General features: G+C 45.5%; 1 protein-coding gene across 4 annotated transcripts in view; it reads right to left on the reverse strand.

The window, feature by feature from the left end:
* Window positions 1-21739, reverse strand: part of LOC133353041 (high affinity cAMP-specific 3',5'-cyclic phosphodiesterase 7A-like) — a 119541-nt gene that overhangs the window by 72573 nt on the left and 25229 nt on the right. Inside the window, exons 1-2 of one of the 4 annotated variants that reach the window (XM_061569131.1) lie at window positions 16159-16390; window positions 15755-15814 (exon numbers count right to left, since the gene is read on the reverse strand). The exons of 2 other annotated variants lie outside the window; for them this stretch is intronic. In XM_061569131.1, the coding sequence (XP_061425115.1) occupies window positions 15755-15757 (3 nt within the window). In that variant the 5' untranslated portion in view covers window positions 15758-15814; window positions 16159-16390. Of the gene's footprint in view, window positions 1-11960; window positions 12012-15754; window positions 15815-16158; window positions 16391-21739 lie in introns of those variants that run through there. One more of the 4 variants, XM_061569130.1, reaches the window with a different exon arrangement.

Consider the following 21739-nt stretch of genomic DNA (forward strand, 5'->3'; position numbering starts at 1 on the left):
CATGGACTGCATTTCAATCCACTCTGAAGCACGACAGGAAAACCCGAGATTGCTTATTATTAAAAGTCAAATTGCAACATTTGTTTGTTCCAGTTCCGTCCCATTGCTTTATTTTATTTTGAAAAGTGCACGTAGTATAAATACGTAGACTTTTAAAACATATCAGGTTATACAGGTACATTTTACTCTCTGCCTTTCGCCACGGTGGCAATATGTTAACTACGTCACCTGGTATAGAGGAGGTCGTGGGTTCGATTCCGACCCTGACGCCTGCTGTATATTTTGAGTTTGTATGTCTCGCTCTACCCATGGTCTTTTCCCTCCACATTTAGAATCAACATGAACATGCATTTAAATTCCCACGTGATAAGCCAACTTTCTCCTAGCTATCATTTGTGATAGCCAGGTCGCTTCTGAAAAAAATAAAGCTACACAGCTCAGTGGGCCTTACCTGGTAAAATAAAAATGTCTAAATAGTTTTCAATCTACGTAAGGAAACTTGCCCGAGTTTCAAAATTGCACAGGTGTTTCCTGACCACTTCACGCATGGCTGCCGTGTATGAGGAACCCAGGGTGGGGGGGGGGGGGGTCTTCACTCTAACGGCTTCACAAATGCAAAATGTTGTAGTTCAATCATTCGGCCTTTTTTCAAACTCCGAGACAAACGTTGGCCGCTGACGTGTCGGGACTTTTGTAAAACGAGCGAACGGCAATGGGAAATAATCGTACAGTTTTCTGTGAAGTGTGTTTACACGCGACATGCATACACACAGTAGTGTCATGTGTGCATGTAAGATACAGTAAAGTTCATAAAATACCGTGGGTGATGAGGAAGTCCTACTTCCGAGGACATATGCGTACTGGAAATCATTTCAGAATCTCTGTATATGGATGATTTTTGTTCCTCATGACCATGTCAGTCATGGGGTTGCTTGACCAGACTTCACCACACTGGGTCAGTGCAGGCTGATGTTAGCCATAATGAAAAGCAATAGAGCAATGGGGCCTCGGGAAGAACATCTTCAACCATTGCAATTTAATGACCATGATGTACAGATCGAAAACATGGATTCTGTCAATGAACATGGAACAAAATCTGAAAAGTACACAAAAATAACAAAATCTGCACGTTGGGAATTACCCTCAAATACAGAAAGAGGAATACATGGATGAAGAAAACAAGTGCAAGAAGGTCCTTTTGCAAGAATGACAGTTGCTGGGTGGGAATGGTGGTGGAGTGGCAGTCAAAGGTGGGATCAAGCCCGGGAGTTTTACCACCACGAAAACGGAGCGACGAAATCAGCTGGAGCGAGATGGACCGTGGCATCGCAAGCCCCTTGAGCAATGGCAACAGCATCCAGCAGCGGGTGGATAATTGCTGACACTGACAAGAAACCACAGGACACGAACGGCTTAAAAACCTGGTGGCGAGTGAGGTCCGTAACTGGGCTCTCTGGGGTGGAAACCAACCTCACCCCCACATTAACCTGCCAGGGGAACATTCTCACATAAGTGCTGGCTGATAAATCGTTCACACGTCACAGATCCCGTTCCATTGTACCTAAGACCCAGGCCATTGTGTGTCCCTGCCTTGCCCAAATTTGACAAATTACCTGCAATTATCGAATTGTCTGAATGTTTGCTACGACTGAACACCTTGGTGGCAGGCTGTGATAGATCCATTGGGGCCCAACTGTCGCAAAAGCAATTCCTAGGTGTAGATGAAGGGACAAAACGATACTGCACAGGTTATCTTGAAGCGCACACATTGCCATGGTTTAAAAATGTAAGTAAGGCTTTTCGCAGGTAAACCACTAAATGCCGAAATTAAAGCGTTGTGCAGTCCTAGAAGTTAGCGCGCGTGCGAAGGCACTCGGTTAATGATTAAATTGGCAGGTCACAACGAGAGGTGGTGGTGAGGTTTGGGAAAGCATTTCATCGAGCTGTGGATTGAACGTGGCTGATAATGATGACAATCATGAGGGCCCTGAATAATACGCATTTCATTTCGTTCATATATTTTTAGTTGTTGTTGTATTGCTTGTTGGACATTAACATAAAACGAGAGATGCCCTTCATGGAGGCGAAGCAATAACCCAGTGGTTTTTAACCTTTACGTCAAAGTAGTTGTAATCTGTGTTTAGATGATTTACACGTCCAAAAAAAAAAAAATCTGGCCACGTCTCGCACCCCCAGGTGAAGAACCACTGCAATAACCGGTGATGGCTCCCTCTGGTGGTGGAGCGATGTAGCCATCCGGGTGCGGGACGTGTGCGTGGTGGCGCCGCAACGTGGAAGAAGCGTGTGTGACGAGCGATCACTTGCAGGCGACTATTTGCAGGACGAGCAAATGCCAACTCGAGCTGGCTCCATTTGTGTACCATTCGATTACAATCGTAATCGACTACTTTGCTGCGATCGATTAGTCCAGAGTTCGGCAATCCTGCGGCTCTTTAAGGAACCGCTCCGTGGCGTTATTTATTAAGGACCGACGGTCTCGTATATTCACCAAATTGCGTTGCGGGCTCTTGAAAATAGATGGGATTTTTTCCGAATTCGAACAAAATGTGGCTCTTCTCGTCATATTTGGTTGCCGACCCCATGGATTAGTCGAACCCCTTTGAAAAACTGACGGTCACCCCGACACCTTGGTTCTCCCCCCAAGTCAGGAACCGACCCCCAAACTCACCAAGGCTGTTTCGCAACACACGAGGAGGCTATAGTGGGGATCTTTGTCTTGTCTGAACATTGGACTTGGGGGGAGCGGCGGCGTAGCGGTCAGCAAACTGCGCTATAAAAGCCGGCGACTCGAGTTCGATTCCCGCTCGCGACCAACAGCTGTGACGATTATCTGAACCGGTCCTGGGTCTCCTCTAGGTCGACTCGGCCTCAAATGAGTACCTGGTGTGGTGTGTAAACATCGCCACTGGGGAAACAAAGACGGCCCGGCATGGTGCTGGCCACCCCGCCCCTTGTGTGACGTTGCTGGCCTTCATAGGTGCTCGCTAACAGCACTTGCCCAAACGATATGTTAAGGCTATATGGGGGATCCTTGTCTTGTCTGAACATTGGAATGAAGAAATCAAGTTATAAACATGAATGTTGAAACGTTTGGAGATCTTAGATTTGCTGATGACACAATCATGATAACAACTGAATGGAAATTAACTCGAGGAAATAATTTTAGAATGTAACAGTGAGGACTGACAATATTTCGTGAGATACGCGAGAGAAAAACTACCGTAAGTCATTATGAAAAAGTTTTCCGAGCAAAAAAAATAACCGTTGGGGGACACAAAACCGAAAAACGCAAAAGAGAATGTATAACGTTGTATTGTGTAAATACGGTAAGTTATTTGTGAGTAATCTTTGAACATCGTGTGCAGTTTGAGTGTATTACACGATGATTTTGGTTGGACAGTTGCATGAAGGCACTTGTTTACCAGGCAAGGACATGATGATAGCAGGAAAGAATTAGTCCGCATTGAGCCATGCTTACGCAATGAGCATGCGTGCAAAAAAAACTGTGCAATGGTTCATTTAAACGTGGCCATGTAGGGTTAATTAAGTAAGATTACGCACAAATGAAACACACTTGTGAGCAAAAACTAAATACAAGACAATGACAACGCTGCTTTAGTCGACTCAAATGGAAAAAAAATGTGATAGAGGTATTTTACACACCCACTATTACAGAACATCCACACCTATCATTACATGCCATCTCTTCTCGATCTCATCTCAATTCACCATACGGTATTTACATTGGCATAAGTCAAAGTTATTTCCTATTCAAATGAACACCGAGGCAGTTCTCATCTGTTTGAAGCCCTGAAGTGAAGGATGGAAATTCCACATTCATATGGCAGAGGCCAGTCGACCCACTGGACAAGCATTGTTGACTTCCCCACACAAAGTGGTACTTCTTCTTGGTTCTTTCGGTAAAGTCACGTAGAAGGGAAGTAATAAAATAATAAAAATAAAACATAATAAAACAATGTTATGTTTTATTTTTATTATTTTATTACTTCCCTTCTACGTGACTTTACCGAAAGAACCAAAAAGATGAATCCCTGCAGTCACGAAAGCTTTAAATCGAAAAGTGGTACTTATTTTGTTGACACACGAGGAAATGATGGGCCAAGTCAACCCACAACCAGGAATCAAACTTGCAACATTGCGAGCCATTCGTGCTACAGTGCCGTAATTCATGAAGTACAGTGTGTAGCCAATGTGCTCCTTAGGCCAATGTTCACAGAACCACATCAACAAACCTCTGGACCCACGGAGACCAAGCCCAGGTGCTTAAATGTCACGGGCTGGGGTTTCCAGCCCCTCTTGACCTTTAGATAAATTTTCCTACTTGCTCGTCAGGTGGACATTGGTGCTGTTGTCGGGAGTGCACGCGCTATCTAGAGTTGTATAACTATTGCAGGTTAGTTCAAGAGTTTAAGCAAATACATTCCACAAGCCGAAACATTCAGGATTTTGAAACCGAAGGCAATCCCAGTTTTTTGGCGACCGTTATTCACAATGCGCCCCGGGTTATGTTGGTGAAAATTCCTCATCTCATTTTGGGAGGGGGGGGGGGGCAGAAATAAATAAATGAGCCCATTTTACCATCTGTAACCAAGGGGGCAAACTTGCCAAGGTGGTGGCAGTGTTACCGACATTTTGCCAACACGCGCACGGGAATCTGGGATGTGAATCCATACAATCGGGGTGTCGTCAAGACAGCGTGACGAGACCGAATGCCGTTCGATTGGTGAAGTAAAATCTAAGATGAAACTTACGTTGGAGAAGCCATTCGCAGAAGTAAAAAAACGCCGCGCAAACCCAGCTTCAAAATAGATTTTTGTTACAGAATGTTTCGTACTGCTACCATTTACAATTAAGTTTGCACAGTCAAAGAAATCCTATAAGCTGCCTTTGATAGAACAAGTGCATTGTGGGAATACCAACGCGAGCTTATGCGTAAGACTAACTTCAGACATGACATGCAAACTAAAAACAACGGGTGGGCTTTACCAGCATGATCTATGGAAACATAACATACACGAGCATACATTAAATCACAAAAACACATGCTTCCAAACCTCTGCGATATCTTTTGCACGGTGTAATGTTAAAACAAAGAAGAGGGCATTCACAAAAACGCCATCTCTCATTGTCAAACGCGACGGGTCGTACGAAAAAAACTGTGTTCTATATGGCCTTTGGCAAGGAACAAAACACACACCACATGATGTGTTTTGACGGGTGTGATTTTGACCCACCTGCGAGTTCAAAACCTTTCCAGAGTCCCATTGCCTATGGTCATGCGGGTGGACCAGCATGATATATGATATTTACAACACTGTAATGCCCATACGTTCTTGAATATTACCACCATTTACAATCCAAATGCGTCCACAGTGTCAAAAGACCCGTATTTTGGCAAAACCTTTCACCGCTAAATCTAACGAGGTACACAGTTAAATAACCGTCGAGTATGTACGACAGAATGACGGTACAGCCACACATTGTATTTCCAGTTCCTCTTGAAGACGCCCATTTTGCTAGCAACCCCAAAACAGCAATCTGCCGTTGTGTGAAGTGTGGACCTCACGCCACAAGCTCACGAACGAGTCTCCCTCTGGAGGAAGGGGCGGAAGGACCCACACTTTACCCCACCACACGTGACCTGCCGATTGACTCTGTATCCATTTATACTGCTGGATGGAGACAAATGAAGGTGGATTGAAAAAACGTGGCCACCGTTTGACCTGCCACACTGGGAGATTGAACCAGCGCCAACTGGACTGCGTGTCCAGTGTGCTAAGCACCACCCCACGTAAGTGGTTTTAATTCAACAAAATCTTACTTGGCCTTCATAGCCCGATCACACTATTTTCTGGCACATAATATACACTTAACAGATATAAAATCTGAGACATTCCAGATTACATAGCAATGCATAATTTTCTAGAGATATCAAAAAATGTTTGCCGCATTGTATAGTGCAGTAGGTTTTTTTTTTATCTACAAACTTAAATTGTAAAAATATAAAACCATGATATCTTTCCTGTAAGGCACAGAGCTAGTGCTGGTTTTTCACAATTGTGCACTTTCACTACCACTTCAGGAACACGTTATGAATGAAAAACTGAGGTAAGGAAAAGAACGCTAACGCTGGCGTGTGTACAGTACATCACAAAGTTTCTATGGGACGCGGTCAACAGCTTAAGAAACACTCCCTAATTATACTGCGGTTCCGCTTTTGCAATACGTTTTGGGTTATCAATTTTTTCACCCATCAGATAATGCGCTACGTGCGTCATTGGGGTTAACTTGTAACCCTATCTGTACCCCCAAAGGCGAGATCAAACGGCATCAGTGGCATGACCAAGAGCGGCCCACGGGACTCGAGATGGCAGGAGGCCAGCGGCGCAGCAGCGCCATAAACAAGCAACGCCACCACGACCGACCGCCCGCCACGGACTTTCGGGAGACCTTGCACCCCCCCCCCTCCGCAGGCCAAGGCGCAGGGGGGTGCCTGCCGTGGTGCAGCCCTGCGCTGGGAGTTGTAAGACGGCGCTTGTTTTAGCGGAGGAGGAGGCAGGGGGGGGAAGGGAAGAATAATCCTGTAATGAAAAAAATCCAGGGTTTTTGTTGCACATATCGTTAATGCTCCCAGACCTGTGGAATGTGATTGCGTGGCTTTTTAAAAAATATTATTTTTACAAATTGCACGCTGGTCGTGTTACCGATGTCTGGGCACCAAGAAAAGCAGTTTTTTTTACCCCCATTTTGAAACCTGTACAACTGTACAGCGGCATGTCCTGTAGAACGGGCCCGTGAGTGACATCATACATATTCGTTTTTATCCGTAAGAAAAATCTAGCTCTTGCAAGCTCTGGGCAGATTGCTTCAACTCAGAGGAATTAATTCTCATCAAGTCACCATCAACATCATCATCCAGGATCTATCCACGACTGGATGAAGGCCTCCGAAGATGTCATCATCTCTCATGGTCTTGCAATGGAACAGTCCGTCGAGCTCCTAGCACACGAGCCGATACCAATGACTTCCTCCTCCTCCTCCACAATGAGCGTCCATTTGGGCACGTTTTCTCATTTGGCTGCCAATCTGTCATTAGCTTCAACCACCAGCCATTATCTATTCTATGGATGTCTCCCTGCCCAAACAGCACTCACATTTCTTATCAGTCTACCCTCCCGAGGGAGGAATTAATTATCCGTGGTCACCATCATCATCATTATCATCCAGTTCCCTCACCTCTTCTCTTTACCGTTGTGCTCCCATTCTTTTCTCTCTCATTGCATGCCATTTCACTCTCTCCTCCTTCATCTCCCTCCCCCCACCTTCCCCTCCATTGTTGTAATGTAGGCACAGATATTTGATTCATAGACTGCTATTATAATACTGGCAAACCCTGTGATTAGCGAGCATTAAAAGAAGCATATTTTCTCTTTCGCTTTGTTATAGTCCAACCCGAGTGCCACACGCTAACAAACACTTGTATCCGACCAAAAAAGTTTACATGTCTTCTACTCCTAAGTGGTTTATGCAGTCCTTCAAAACTACACGTTGCTACCGAAACACATTTCTTGACTTCCTTTTCGTATGCAATTGTGCACGGCCGCCGCAAAACACACTACGACGATGCAAAATAACAGTATCAGTTCCTTCGCCTCTTTGAAGCCAGCGGCATTATCCTCACCGTTACCACCATTACGTCGTCGTCGTCTCTACTGGGCAATTGAAATGACCGCCGCGTGGCAAGGCTGCCGCTGGTTTCCGAGCGAAGAGCGTCGGCGTATCGCACACTTTATGTCACAAGATTAAGAAACTCCGCTGAGACATTAAGCCTCCTTTGCCAGGGAGACATTTGGCTCACACAACTGCCAGTAGGTGCAGACACAACGGGCCTAACACATACAAGGTGAGGCCCGAACATCGAAAAGAAATTCGAATAAACAAATAAACAGACTGGTTCCCATCGTCGTAGCAAGGCGAGCGTGCGTCACTGCCGTATCGCTCCGTTACAAAGACGAGCACCACCCAAAACCTCTGAGCATCCGCAACGCCAATGGCTGCTTGAGCGTAGGGGAACACGACAAGGGAGTTGAGTTGTTCTGCTTACTGGCAGGAGACATTTAGGTTCCCACAAGGGATGAACGTAAATTCTGGTGCGTGAATGATTATGATGATGATGATGAGACTTCACTTAACTGCAGCCAAATTGCTGCCAAGACTTGCAAGTTGGCGCACAGTGATGATTTCCTCATAATTATCTTACCGCCAGTTAAAACTTTACCTTTCGGCAATCTCGCACCGCCGTTGTTAACGTATCGCTGCGTTCGCTACAAATGTACCTCTCGCATTTCTAATGGGTTGTTTAAACTTGAGCCGGAGCCGTGCCGGTGGCGAAACTCTACGGGAACAGTCGAGTAGAGCTCCCTTGAGCGGCACAGCCTTTGCGCTGCCACGTCGGACTCCCCTCCAGCCGTCGCTCCGCACACAGCTACCCCCCCCCCCCCAAACTTCTTCCTCCCCCAACACGCCACGGCTGAGTGTCCAACCCTGCGATAAAAAAAAAACACCATCTCTGCCTAGCTGATTGTGATGTTGCCTACAACTAAACTACATAGCTCATTTTCCGAAGCGAACCTAGCCACAAATGATAGCTCAACAAAGTGGGTTATCACGTGGAAATTTACATCAGCCAAATAAAGTGAATGCCTAATATGTGGATATGTCCACAATCACGTGTGTTTGGAAATTCTACCCAACATTCCTTCCCGTCCATCTTACAAGAACTACGCCAGCATTAGCGAAACAGCCATTTATTTTGCACTCTGATAGATCTGGTTCAGTCACCAATTTCAAATAATAATTTGCACTTATGAGGTGCCTTTAACAATGAATATAGGCACCAACCACTTCACTTTGTCATTAAAAAAAGAATTTCAATTGGAGACATGTTACCTAGCAACAATCATTAACCAGTCTGATGGGACAGGCATGGGAGTAAATCCATGAATATTACCAAAAGCACACCAATATTATCTGGGAAACTTCACCAAAAGTCGCTTTTGTAAAACTCGTAGCGTATAAAAACCTTGCCACTCCCGCGTTTCACTCCCATTTAATAATCGTCGCCAAACGGCAACCAGGAAAAAAAACCTCGCTCTCAACTTCATGGAATGGTTACAAAACCACTTTCTAAAAGAGTGCCATAGGCTGTGTTTACAGGAGGGAATTAGTTAAACACTGAACTCGGTGTGAACCCCAACTAACCCATCTGATCCTTGTCCAAATTGATCCCCCCCCCCCCCCCCCATATTAGCTATAGCAGCGGTTCTTAACCTAGGGTGCATCTCGCACTCCCTGGGGGTGTGAGATGCCCTTTCTGTGGGTGTGAGACATGCAAAATTTTTTTTAGAAGGTAAATCAGCTAAACACAAGTTAAGCACGGGCACGTAAGTACAACTACTTTGTTTAATCAAACCTGTGTATTTATTAACATTATACAGTTTGTTTTGTATACAGCTGAGAACCCAAGGGGTGCAAGGCTGCAGTAAAGGTTAAGAATCGCTGACCTAGAGAGAAAGGCTTGCACCACGCACTTCGCACACCAGTGCTCTCGTCCAGCGGAACCACCCCCACCTTTCGACGTGTCTCCACTCGTGTTGTCAAGCAAAAATTACAACCGCGGTGTGTCCCCGTGTATCTGTTTATATAACCTCCACTTCCCCCGTGTGTTCTCTCCCAAACAAGAGGTGTTTTTGTCCAGAACAGACTCTCCCCCTACTCCCCCCCCCGTGTAACGGTTGCGCTCTCGTGCTCCGAGCATTTCGGGAACGCGTCGGAACAGAGAGAAGAGGTTATCGAGATGAAGGCCAGCACTGGTGTTTTGAGTGAGAGGAAGGGAGGAGAAAAAACACATGGCAGAGTGACCCAAACCTAATCCTATGATGCGGCATCAAGCAAGTCTCTCTTTAAATCAAAAATGATCTCAAATCCACTCTGAACTATTTCGAGCAGGAAGGACTTTCTTTTCCTTTGACAAAATCCTCCATCTGCTGGTTTTTGTTCATTACACCCATAAAAAAGCACGACCTGGGTGAGATTGCAGGGGACATTTTTTTTTCTCCAAAGCATTCACTGAACGCCTGTGGGCGCTGTGCCAATTTGCGAGCAGAAGGTCGCGGCCGGCAGCGGCGGCAGCGATCGTGTTTCTGCCTCATTTGTGTCCCGCCAGCGGAAGACCAGAAACCGGTGAGCAGAGAGACGCTTGCGTAACCCCAAGCGCTAAGGTTGTCTTTTAATTCAGAGGAGAAAAAAGAGGGCATGGTCAAGGTACTTGTTTTTTTTCCCCCCACTTAATGGACATATGTATTAACTAAAAAGAGAGATGCCCACTTCCAAACACAGAATTGTTGCAAACTTTGTAGTAAAAAAAACTGGCTTATTTACTAATTTTTCCTCCGACCACCGGGATTTGCATAAATGATTCCACTTACGGAAAGACAGAGCACAACTATGAGCGCTGCGGAGTCGCGCAAGAAACACTCCAGTCTGATCCCACGTGTGACAGTTTATTTTAAAAAGCTAAAGTCGAATTGGAGAATCCATATTTGTGTTGTAAAAAGGTGATAAAATGTTGAAGCTACACAAAATGGCATTTACAGCGATTAAAACTTCCAGGATTTTTATTAAGACGTTTCAACCTGACTTTATATATGGATGAAGCGTAGCATAAACATGGGGCTTCAAAAATAAAACTTTACATACAGCAATGTATATGAATGGTGCTTTGTGACTACACACAGCGTAGACCTATGTCGCCAATGCACAGGAGGTCATGTTACACGTGTCTCAATTGGCCTGTATTTTCATCTCAAGGTAAAATAAAGTTAACTACTACGTGCGCCGTATGTATGCGCGTGGGCTATACGGGACGAAGAAGCAGGAGCGGGGTGGTTTGCGCACGTGCGTTGCGAACCAGGCAACCCAAGTTCGATTCCCGGGCCCGGCTAACATCAGTGGCGAGTGGTGTCTGTAAAATGGTACTAAAATTAACGAGTTAAAACCAAGTTCAGCCACCGGGGCAACGACACGGATGCCGCTTTTACAAAAGGGGTGGGGGTATATTGCGTTGACAAAAACAGGTTAGGTGACTGATCGACATTCTGATCTCATGAAGCCGTATCCGACATTCGGTTGTATACAACTGTGGCAAATATGACTGCAATGAAAGTACATTTAAAGTATTTGCAAATACATTTGTTCGCTTTAAAACATATGAATATTACCGATTCACAGTTTTTAAATGGCAATAGACAATTGTGAGTAAATTATGCAATTTAATTAAATTACTTATTGTACATACTTTACTACTGCACGTGAAATTAACTGCAGGAAAAAATGCGCTAAGTTCATAATATAAGTTTTTGTCTTCATATATTTGAATTAAAGAAGAAAAAAATACATGCAAAGTATATATAAAAAAAGTATATATACCCAGTACATATTCGGATGTTTCTCTCCTATCAGATGAACACAAAGGGTACGTTGTGAACCATCATCAGCGGACCCCAATCCACACCGTCTCCAATCCAGGCGATCTGCTACTCCAGTCTCACCGGGGTCTGCGGCCCGGAAACCTGGACCCAGTCACCAGCAGCAGAGATCAAACCTCGAGTCCAGGCCAGTTTAGCAACAGACTTACAACAGCGTCCTTCCTAAGAGCCTACTCTGCGTGATCGGCGCACGCTTGTGATGAACTGGACTCATAAGGGTGTGCGATAGCGCCGTGTTTTCAGTCTTACTTGCAGCCTTCGCATTTAGTTTTCCTTAAAATGTAAGTGACCGAACTTTACACGTAATGGTTACCCTGAAATAATAATTTGTTTTCCACACCAAAAAATGTCCCAACAACATTTTGCACTCACCGTGTTTACCCGGGAATTGTCAACATGCTGCTCCATGCAGGCTGTGGATTAACAATAACAGGCTACCCACAAACCACAGGCGGTACAATGAAACTGCAAACATGAGTGCCCAGACACCCGGCATTAAACATCGGAGTTCTAACGCATTTTATTGCTCGCGCATCTTTGCCAGCACGGGCATTTTATGGGTTTTTTGTTTATGCTTAACCGCAAGCGCATTAAAACACGCTTTTACCTATACCAACGCACTGGCAGAAGCAATAATCCATCGCAGTGGTCGTGATGAATGCGCCAGCCCAAAACGCGTGAGGTGGAGGGGGGGCGCAACGTGACGCGCGCTCGCACGCGCCGCCGGTCGGTCGGTGACTGCCATTGGGAATTTTTCTCGTTGAACAGAAAAAAAACCCCGTCAGCGTTATCAAAACTCATGTAAAAATGCATTTTTCCCTTTAAGGCAGGCAAACAATTTCCTTTACAAATCTATCAACCGTTCAAGCGAATGCCAACACAAACTCCGACGCCGCAGAATTCCATGCGAAGAAACACGACCGCCACACACGTACGCACTGTATGCTGGCGATGAACGTATTGAACGTCCGCTATAATTACATCGCGTAACAACACGCACACGCGCAACCGTAATACCCAATGTGCAACCTACGGACGACGCAGAAATTCCGCTGCTAGGCTAACCGCGTCAGCTCCTGGAAGGGTCCGCGTGATAACGTCTCAGCTGCGCGTCATTCAAGATCGCTGTGAGCATGCTCCAGGCAGCCGCAGGACAACCACACGTCTCCCTGGATTGGATTCTCCTTCTATAAAACTAAAAACCTCTTTTTAATTTGACCAGGTAAGGACCGCTGAGCTGTGTAGCTCTTTTTCAAAAGCGACCCAGCCACAAATGATAGCCAAAAGTAGAGGTCTTATCGTGTGGAAATGTATAGCAGCCAAACGCGTGTTTCTAAATGTGGAGAGAAAAACTGGACCTGGAGAAAATTCCACGCGACCACTCTGGGAGAGAGAGAGAGACACGCAAACTCCAAATATACAGCAGGCGTCAGGGTCGGGGTCGAACCTACAACCTCCTGCATACCAGGTGAGGGAGTCAACATCTCGCCCTACCACGGCACCCATTCAACTCGGCATCGCTGACAAATGAGGTCCCGCTGCCTTTCTGAACCTTCGCCATCTTCCTGACCCGTTCCTTAATAATCGCATCGCCAAGATCGCGCACGCGCTCTCGCACGCGTTTCTCGCACTCCAAAGACAGCAAACGCATTCTCCGTCACCCTCCTGTCAACCTCCTCGCCACACTAGCAATACGGTGCGCAAAAGAAGTTTAACTTCCACACATACATACGGCTACATGTCACCCGAGTCTGAAACAGCCTAGGAGAAGGAAAGAAAAAAAATCACTCCTTTTGTTAAATTCAAAACCAAAAGGTCTACGCTTTTAAGAGTTTGGTTAACAAGCCACATCAACCTCCTCTCACGTTGCATAACTCTGTTGTCATAACTCCACCGCGTCTTGGATTGCCCTCGTGTACGGAGCTCTTTACAACAACAAGGTGAAGAGTGTCAAGTCAATCAGCTATTTAGCTCCTCCAGCTAGTCCACGACCAAAGACGCAACGACGTGGAAACATAAATTACCGAGGTTATTTCCTCCAGACGTGCCCATGATGCAGATGCACGGTGGATATTGCTTTTGCAAAAAATGGCATCGCAGACTCTACAGTTTAACACGGAGACTTTCACGACCAATATCATCCATAATAGAGGTTGCGTTTGATCGCGTGAAAATAAAGGTGTCGTTAAACTTACCACACACCAGTGTGCTGTACCAGTAACAAATTGGCACGTTCTGTTTACGCGACAAACCTGACTCATTGGCTGTGTCAGGTGGTGGCCGGTTTCACGACACATTTATATTTACGCGACCTCACCCAAAAAAACCTCTCTTATGGAATGTTTACAGTGCCGACACCTTTTTACAGCTGACGGTGCACGTCCGTGCAACCGCGAGTGGCAAGAGAAACTGGCCATCGGGTTATCCAGTGGCTCGCACCGCGTGTGTGAATATCCAACTAATATACGTGTGCAGACAATGAAACGTATCACCAAGTTACATTCCGCGATGCATTCATCTAAGCACTTTAATACTGTCCTGCTTGGCCTAAGCACCATGTTGAATGATGGGCTTACTCGCTACGAGTTTACACTGGACAGCATCAACATACGAAGCAAAATCTAACGTTTATTAGACTACTGTACGTGTTATTTATACGAACGTCGGACCAGGTATTGTGTAAATCCCATTGAACAAATCTCTCGTAAGCTGTTCAAATGATCCTTGAAGTTAAATACTTTATAACTTTTTAGGGAAAACATAACAACACGGGACGTCTTGCTAGCTTGCTTCGAGCATGGTGTTTTGTTTACAGGGCTTATGTGAGCTGCAACGTTTTGGCATCGAACCCATAATTTTATATCTTTGCACAGATCTTCTTCGGATGAATCCTGAGAGCATCACCGAGTATTTTTTTATTGTTATATAATACTCAATGCCTTCGCTTGAACGTTTTCCTTTCTCCGAGTAAAATATCTTAACTTTTGTTGAAGAATTTCTTTGAGATTGTTTTAATGTTACATCAATTACTGTACTGTACACTCCCGTTGATATTTGGAAGCCACTGGAGCTATGCACTTTTAAATCTCCTTTGAAAACTAATTTCATTAATACTACATTTTGTGTTTAGTCGATTGGCATGGTTGGCTACGTTAGGTGCGAGAAAGGAAGTTCAACATACATATGTACCTAGTTTACATAGATTATAAAATACGATTCTGTGTTAATATCATTACACGTCTGCCACCTAAAAGCAAACAAAGAGGACCCCCCCACCCAAAGTAAAGCAAGCACAAGTACATAAACAGTGATAAAAAAATTAAAACATACAGTGCGAGATATAAACTTTAAAACGATGGCAATATATTGTCGACGTTCAAACCCTCAAAAACGTGCCGTCAGTTTGTGATAACCCCGAGAATCATCTGAATGGCCACTGTGAAGACAAACAAGCGGGCGGGAGTCACCTTCCTCCTCTATCGCTCTGCTGGGGCAGTGGTTCTTCTCCTTCACCTGTGGTGCACGCTAAACCCCGTGGGGGTGCGGGATGACCTTTATGGGGGGGTGCGGGACGTGGCCAGATTTTTTTTCTAAGGTAAGCCATCGAAAACACAAATTCAGCACAGTCGCCTAAGTACGACGACTTTGTTTCATCAAAACCAATGTATTTGTTAACATTGTACATTTTATTTGTTTACGATTAAGAATCAAAGGGATGTAATGCTGCAGCCACGGTTAAGAACCACTGGGCGAGGGTGGCGGCGTAAGTTTGCTGGCGCAATACACACAACTCCCGTGCCGTCGCAGTCACTGCCACCGACTGGACCGACTTCCAATCCTGCCAGTGGGGGCCACAGGCATTGCCAAAGTGCTCCGCTGGAACACGGACAAATGTTGCATCTCCCCCCCTCGCAGCCGAATTTGTAAAGTTAAATAATAATAATAATAGACAAAAACAGTGCTAGCTTCCATCCTCACCTTGTAGGTGACCCGCATATTTTCCCAGCCAATAGATAATTAACCTCAAAAGTGCCTTAACTCGTGTTCGTTATAAATTGACAATAAGCTGAGATTGTTTTTTATCCCTTCGGAGTGTAAAGTACCAAAAAAAATCGAAACAAAAAACTTAAAAGTACATTTTTTTTTTTAAATTGCTTTTGACTAACCATTTTGGCGCCATGTGCTGAATCATGCTCTGGAGTATAATCCGGTTCATTTGGCAGCTCCTGGCAAGGAAAACAGGCGTTTCGAAGGAAGAGACACCAGCAAGCACGCGCTATCTCACAGCTCTCACACACACGCACGGCGAGGCAGCCCAAAACGTCAGTCCGCGTATCGCGCGACAGAATATTACAAAAACGACGCGAGTGTGCAAAAAGGTACGCGAAACTTAAAAAGCCGAAATTTAAACATAAAAAGATTACACAGTCCTCAGAACGAATTTAGCGCGTTAAAATTAAGATGAAAAATGAGACTTCAAGAACAGTGTATTATTAGCATACAGTACATTAGTATTACTGCAGAAGTGCCGATGGCTGTTATTGAACAAGAGAAAGGTGGAGATGGGTACCTCAATGGTAAGGAAAGGTCACACACCGCCTTTCCTCCGCAAACGATCAACAACGTTCAGTCAATTTTCTGCTGATGCTGCTGCTGCTGCTGCTGTTGTTACAAACCACTCGAGGCAATGCAGATGTGTGATCCAGAAACTCGGAGCACTTCCACACCCTACAGCCAACAAGCCGCCCCCCCCCTCCCGCTGAAGGCTTTTAGAGGTGGCCCCTGGTTTATCGCCCATAAGGGGCAACTCGTTCGCTCCTGCCGAGCCAGAGATAACCAGCTGCAGTTCAGCGACCGGCCAACGTGCAAACGTCACTTCAGCACAGAATGCGCAAGCATTACACACACGTGCGCACATGCACACGCGCACACTCGCTAAACAAAGATCCCCCGTGTAGCCTTAACAGACTGTCGGGACAAGTACTAGTTAGCGAGCACCTATGAAAGCCGGCACGGCACACGAGCAGGTGGGAGGTCAGTGCCACGCCCGACAGCCTTCGTCTCCCCAGTGACGACGTTCTAGCACGCTGCGCCAGGTACTCATTTTAGGCTGAGTCAACCTAGGGGATGCACAGGACAGGATCAGATAATTGTCACCGGTGTTGGACGTGAGCGGGAAATCTAACTGGGGTGGCCGAGTTCGTAGCGCAGAGTGCTAACCGCGACACGACCGCTCCCCACACGCGCGCACACACAAAAACCCACACACACGCGCGCATACAGAGGGGTGCAAAAGTCCACGCGAGAACGATGGCTGTAATGAGAGACAATTCGGGGAGTGGAGCCGAGATACAAACCGTCACATTCTCCAGCAAAGTGCAGAGAATATATAACAGTAAGTACATGCCAATAAAGTAGAAAAGTCCCCATCTTACCACATACAAGCAGCGGTGATGAAAGCCAGCCAAACTAGGTTTTTCCAGAGTGACCGGATAATGTGTACTAAAATGCATTAACTTAGTGGCATACAATTATAAAACTGTATACTGTAACTCCTCGTTTGTTTCGCAAGACTCGGTAACATGCTGTGTCTTCAAATACACCTCAAAGTATGTAAGTACTGGACATTTAATGTTTGTACTCTACTTCTGGTTTAGTTATGACACACAATGCATTTGAAATCGACTCGTGCAAAACATGGTCAGGTCGTGACACCAAGATGTGAGCGGAGATGGCAAATGCTCAAAAGCGGGAGGACGGTCGAGCGGTGAAAAAATTCAACCTCAAATGTTCAACGCGTTGACAAACGTCTGTGAAATCAGCGTTGGATTTTCCTTGTAAAACCACAACTAGCTTCGGTGTCACCTGTGGCAGCTTCGACATGCAGCGCAATGGGACACAATTGGATATCATAAAAAGAGATAAACACCTGAATGCAATAGGTTAAACATGCAGGCTCTCGCGACCAATAATATCCAAAAGAGGTTTTTTGGATTAGATCGTGCAAATATGTGTCGTTAAACCCACCACCAAAAAACATGTCAATTCGTTATTAGTTCAGCACACCAGTGTGTTGGGCAATTGTAATTTATGTGAGTTTTCTATCCAACAAACCGTTGTGCTGAAATAGTAACGAATTGGCATGTATTGTTTATGTGGCAAACCTTACTAATTGGCTGTGTAGGGTATAACAACACATTTATATTTCTGTGATCAAACCCAAGGAAACCTCTGAATGTAATATTTTGGCAGAATTTTCAACTAGAATTTAATGTTAAATAAACAAATAAATGTTTATGTACCCTCCCCATAGTGGTGTTCAATAGTGCCCCACATATTATGGTCCGATGTTTGGGGGTTTTTTTCTTCTTCTTGCTTACGTCAATCGCCTAATCAGTAACTGGTGCAATTTGTGGGGGGGGGGCGGGGGTGGAGAAGTTCACACTGTCATGCGTGCACATGCGTGTGCACTTTTACAACGCCATAGCTCTCAGTCGCACATCTAGGTTTCTACGTTTGACAAAAATATTGAGATGTCGATTTGTCTTCGGCGGCGTAGAAATATAAAACTTTATTTGTTTCTTTACTCAGCCTCTGAATTTCTTTTATGGGTTTTATAATAATTATAAGCCATGTCCACCCATCAAGCATTGTATTCGCGATGGACGGTTGAAGCACAAACGCCATCCTAAAAGACACATGGTGCTGGTGATCCACGCAAGCACCGGAGTCTACACAAAACCTCAAGATAATGGGGTCTAATCGTGTGTTCGGCCAAGCCGTTTCTTCGTAATTTTCTGCACAAAATGGGCAGGAACTCATCAAAAGTTCCTATGCCATTCAACCAAAGCAGTTTCCGCTATGCAAAAAAAACTGCCTCGCGCCATGATTGGTACTCATTAAAAATGGCGGAGGGACTGGGGTTAGGCCAAACCCCAGTGGCCACACTTCCACGCAACTCACGAGGCAGGTTTTGCCACTTGACAAGGACCTTGCCGTGCTTCCAAGCATCGAGAAACTAAAACTATTTTTTTTATTTTACCAAGTAAGGCCCACTGAGCTATATTGATATTTTTTCAGCAGCAACCTGGCTATCAAAAATAAGAGCTCAACAAAGTGGCTTCTCAAGTGGAAATGTATACCAAGCAAATACCCTCAACGCACATTGATTCTAAATGCGGAGGGAAAAACCGGAGGAGCCAAAGAAGAAATCCACGCGACCAAGGGGAGAGAGACATGCAAACTCCAAATATACAGGCATCAGGGTCGGAATGGAACCCACGACCTCCTGTATTCCAGGCGAGGTAGTTAACATCTCGCCAACTGCTCTTCCAGCACGATAGCTCCTCATGGTTATCATGAAAAACATGGACCCATACCGACGTGTAACACACACGGACGGTCGGACGGATGGCTAGGCCTACGTAAGAAAGCGTTTCATTACCGTGTACCGCCTGCTCTGACATATGGTTCAGAAACACCGTCATTAATAAGAAGATAGAATGAAAACCGATAAGTGCACACCTGATGCGTGGAACGAAAGATGCATATGCTTGGAATTAAATTCGCAGCGTTCAATCTCTACACCGACTTAAGGGACACCGTTGGGCTGCAACCCCTTTCTCTCACCTGGCTATTGAGTGATACGGGAGCTTGGCTCCGACCCCCCCCCCCCCCCCCCAAATAGTGGTCATTTATACCCGTGAAATATTGCGCGTGGTAATAGACATTGCCTTGTTACTACTACTATTACGATGATATTGAGAGAAGGTAAAAATGTAGGTTAGAGATCATACATAGGAGAAGCGAGAGTTTGAAGGCATTCAAACTATGGGAGTCGAGGAATGGCAGGCATCCGAGTGGACGTCCATTACGGAGATGTAGGGATGAAAATGAGTTCTGGTGCAGCTGCTGGATGTTGTATTATTGCACCGCACGATCACGAGAAGCAGCGGCATCGTTCGGTCATGGTTTGTCAATGGCTCACGATAACGAGGCGGATTGAGAAATTAGCGTTCTTCCTTACCTGCCAAAGTAAATAAGATGGTGTAGTATGCATACACAGATAATGCATATTGACTTGATCTCACAAAACGTTGCCCGTCTGTGCACACTCCCTGTGCGGACACCCAGTTGAGTTTGTTGGCCTTCGGCCAACACCTCCAATTAGCACGGTTGGCTACATATGGTGCAAAAGAAGTTTAACATACATACGTTTGAAGCTTTCGTGACTGCAGGAATCCATACTCTTTGGTTCTTTCGGTAAATTCACGTAGGTAGAAATAAAATGATTTGTTTAATTTTATTTTATTTCTACCTACGTGACTTTACCGAAAGAACCAAAGAGTATACATACATGAGTGTTAGGTATTAGGGCAGTGATTTTGCAGCATTTCATGAATGGCGCATTAATACTATTTTCTGTGACTAGATTCAGAGACACACGATTGTAAGAGCAGACATTAGGGGCACGGATAAGAGGAGTTTCACTGCGAATGAGCCGCCTTTTAAATGACGATACATTACGTGTTTGTGGGTACATTACACGCACATTTATAAACTCCCATAATTAGCCGACACCTCGCACGCATCCACGTGGATGCGTATGGCCGGGTGTGCAGTACATGTGTGGGTAGTGTGTGGGTAGCACTCGTCGGTCTGGGGAATCTCCATCTGTGCGTGAGAGAGTGTGTGTGTTTTCACGGTGGATGGGGAGCTGTCGTGTAGCGGTTAGCGCACCGCGCTACAAAGCTGGCGACCCGAGTTCGATGCCCGCTCACGGCCAACACCAGTGACGATTCTCTGAACCGGTCCTGGACCTCTCCGAGGTTGACTCAGCCTCAAATGAGCACCTGGTGCGGTGTGTAAACATTGCCACTGGGGAGACAAAGGTGGCTTGTACGTGGTGCTGGCCACCCACCCCCTCATGCGCCTTGTCAACCTTCATTGGTGCCTGTTCGCTAACAGCACTTGCCAACAGTCTGTTAAGGCTACATGGGGGATCTTTGTCTCTTGTTTTTGTGTGTGCCGGGATGCAGGGAGCCTCATCGCCCAGCCTCATCTGGGGACAGTTTGTTAGGTGGCATCGTGGATGCTCCAACGGAAATTCCACACTCTGGCCCCGGATTTGGATACCGATACGACGGGGTGGGGAGGGCAAGGGCGGGAGGGCAAGGGCGGGGGGGAAACACGGGCAACTCCCATTCTACCCAGTGGGAGGCCACGCAATTTCCTGAATGAATGCAGAAACGTGTACTTGCTGGAAACCTTTTCCCACCACTGCTTTCTACCTAAACATTGAATTAGGCGCGATATAATTTGCATCGACAAGCGTGAAATTATGACACAAGTTATCGGCGGTGTGGTCACAGGGCGATTACCATCCGAGAGCACCGAGTCGGCACCGCTAAACTGGATTGGAATTCTCATCAGCGAAATTAGAAAAAATAATACATCTTTATTATCTATCACATGTGTTTTGAAGGTAAACCAAAACAGAAAATACAGTCAACTCTCGATTATCCTATGTGTAAATGTACAAGTACAGATAAATATAAAACATGCATAAACACCTCACATATGTAAACCATGGAATACATTTTTATTTCACAAATCATCAAAGCCCCTAAATTGAGTTCCATTGCCCCAAAGATAAGCTTCAGTGTCCAGCACTCATTACACACAAAGTGCTTGCCACAAATTAACCACAATACTTTGCTGATTTAGTGAAGGAGCATAAACCCATCACGCGAACTCCGGTCATCCTCACAGAGGCTTTGGGCTGACCATCGAACAAAGATGGTCACGACATTGCGCACGTTCAGATGCGCTTCTGCGGCCGTCTGGAATGCTCTTCCTTCCAATATTAGGAAGACACGAGAGCTATGAACTTTTAAATCATTGTCTAGATTAAATACTCGTCTTTACAACTGCTTTGTGTTCAGTTTGTTGTCCTTCACCCGCACCTCCGTTTAGCGCGGTTGGCTACGTAGGGTGATAAAAAAGTTCAACATACACTCATGAGACCTGTGGCTAGAACGACTGCTCTCTATTTACAAAAAGTTATCAACGGTCCACAACACTCGCAATCATTGGTGCATGTCTTGCCAGCTCAGTGCCAACGTCAGACAAGAGGTTACAGCACACCCTGC

Source organism: Lethenteron reissneri, chromosome 42 (genome assembly GCF_015708825.2).
Source record: "Lethenteron reissneri isolate LAM-NWPU_2019-01 chromosome 42, ASM1570882v1, whole genome shotgun sequence".
NCBI lineage: Eukaryota > Metazoa > Chordata > Hyperoartia > Petromyzontiformes > Petromyzontidae > Lethenteron > Lethenteron reissneri.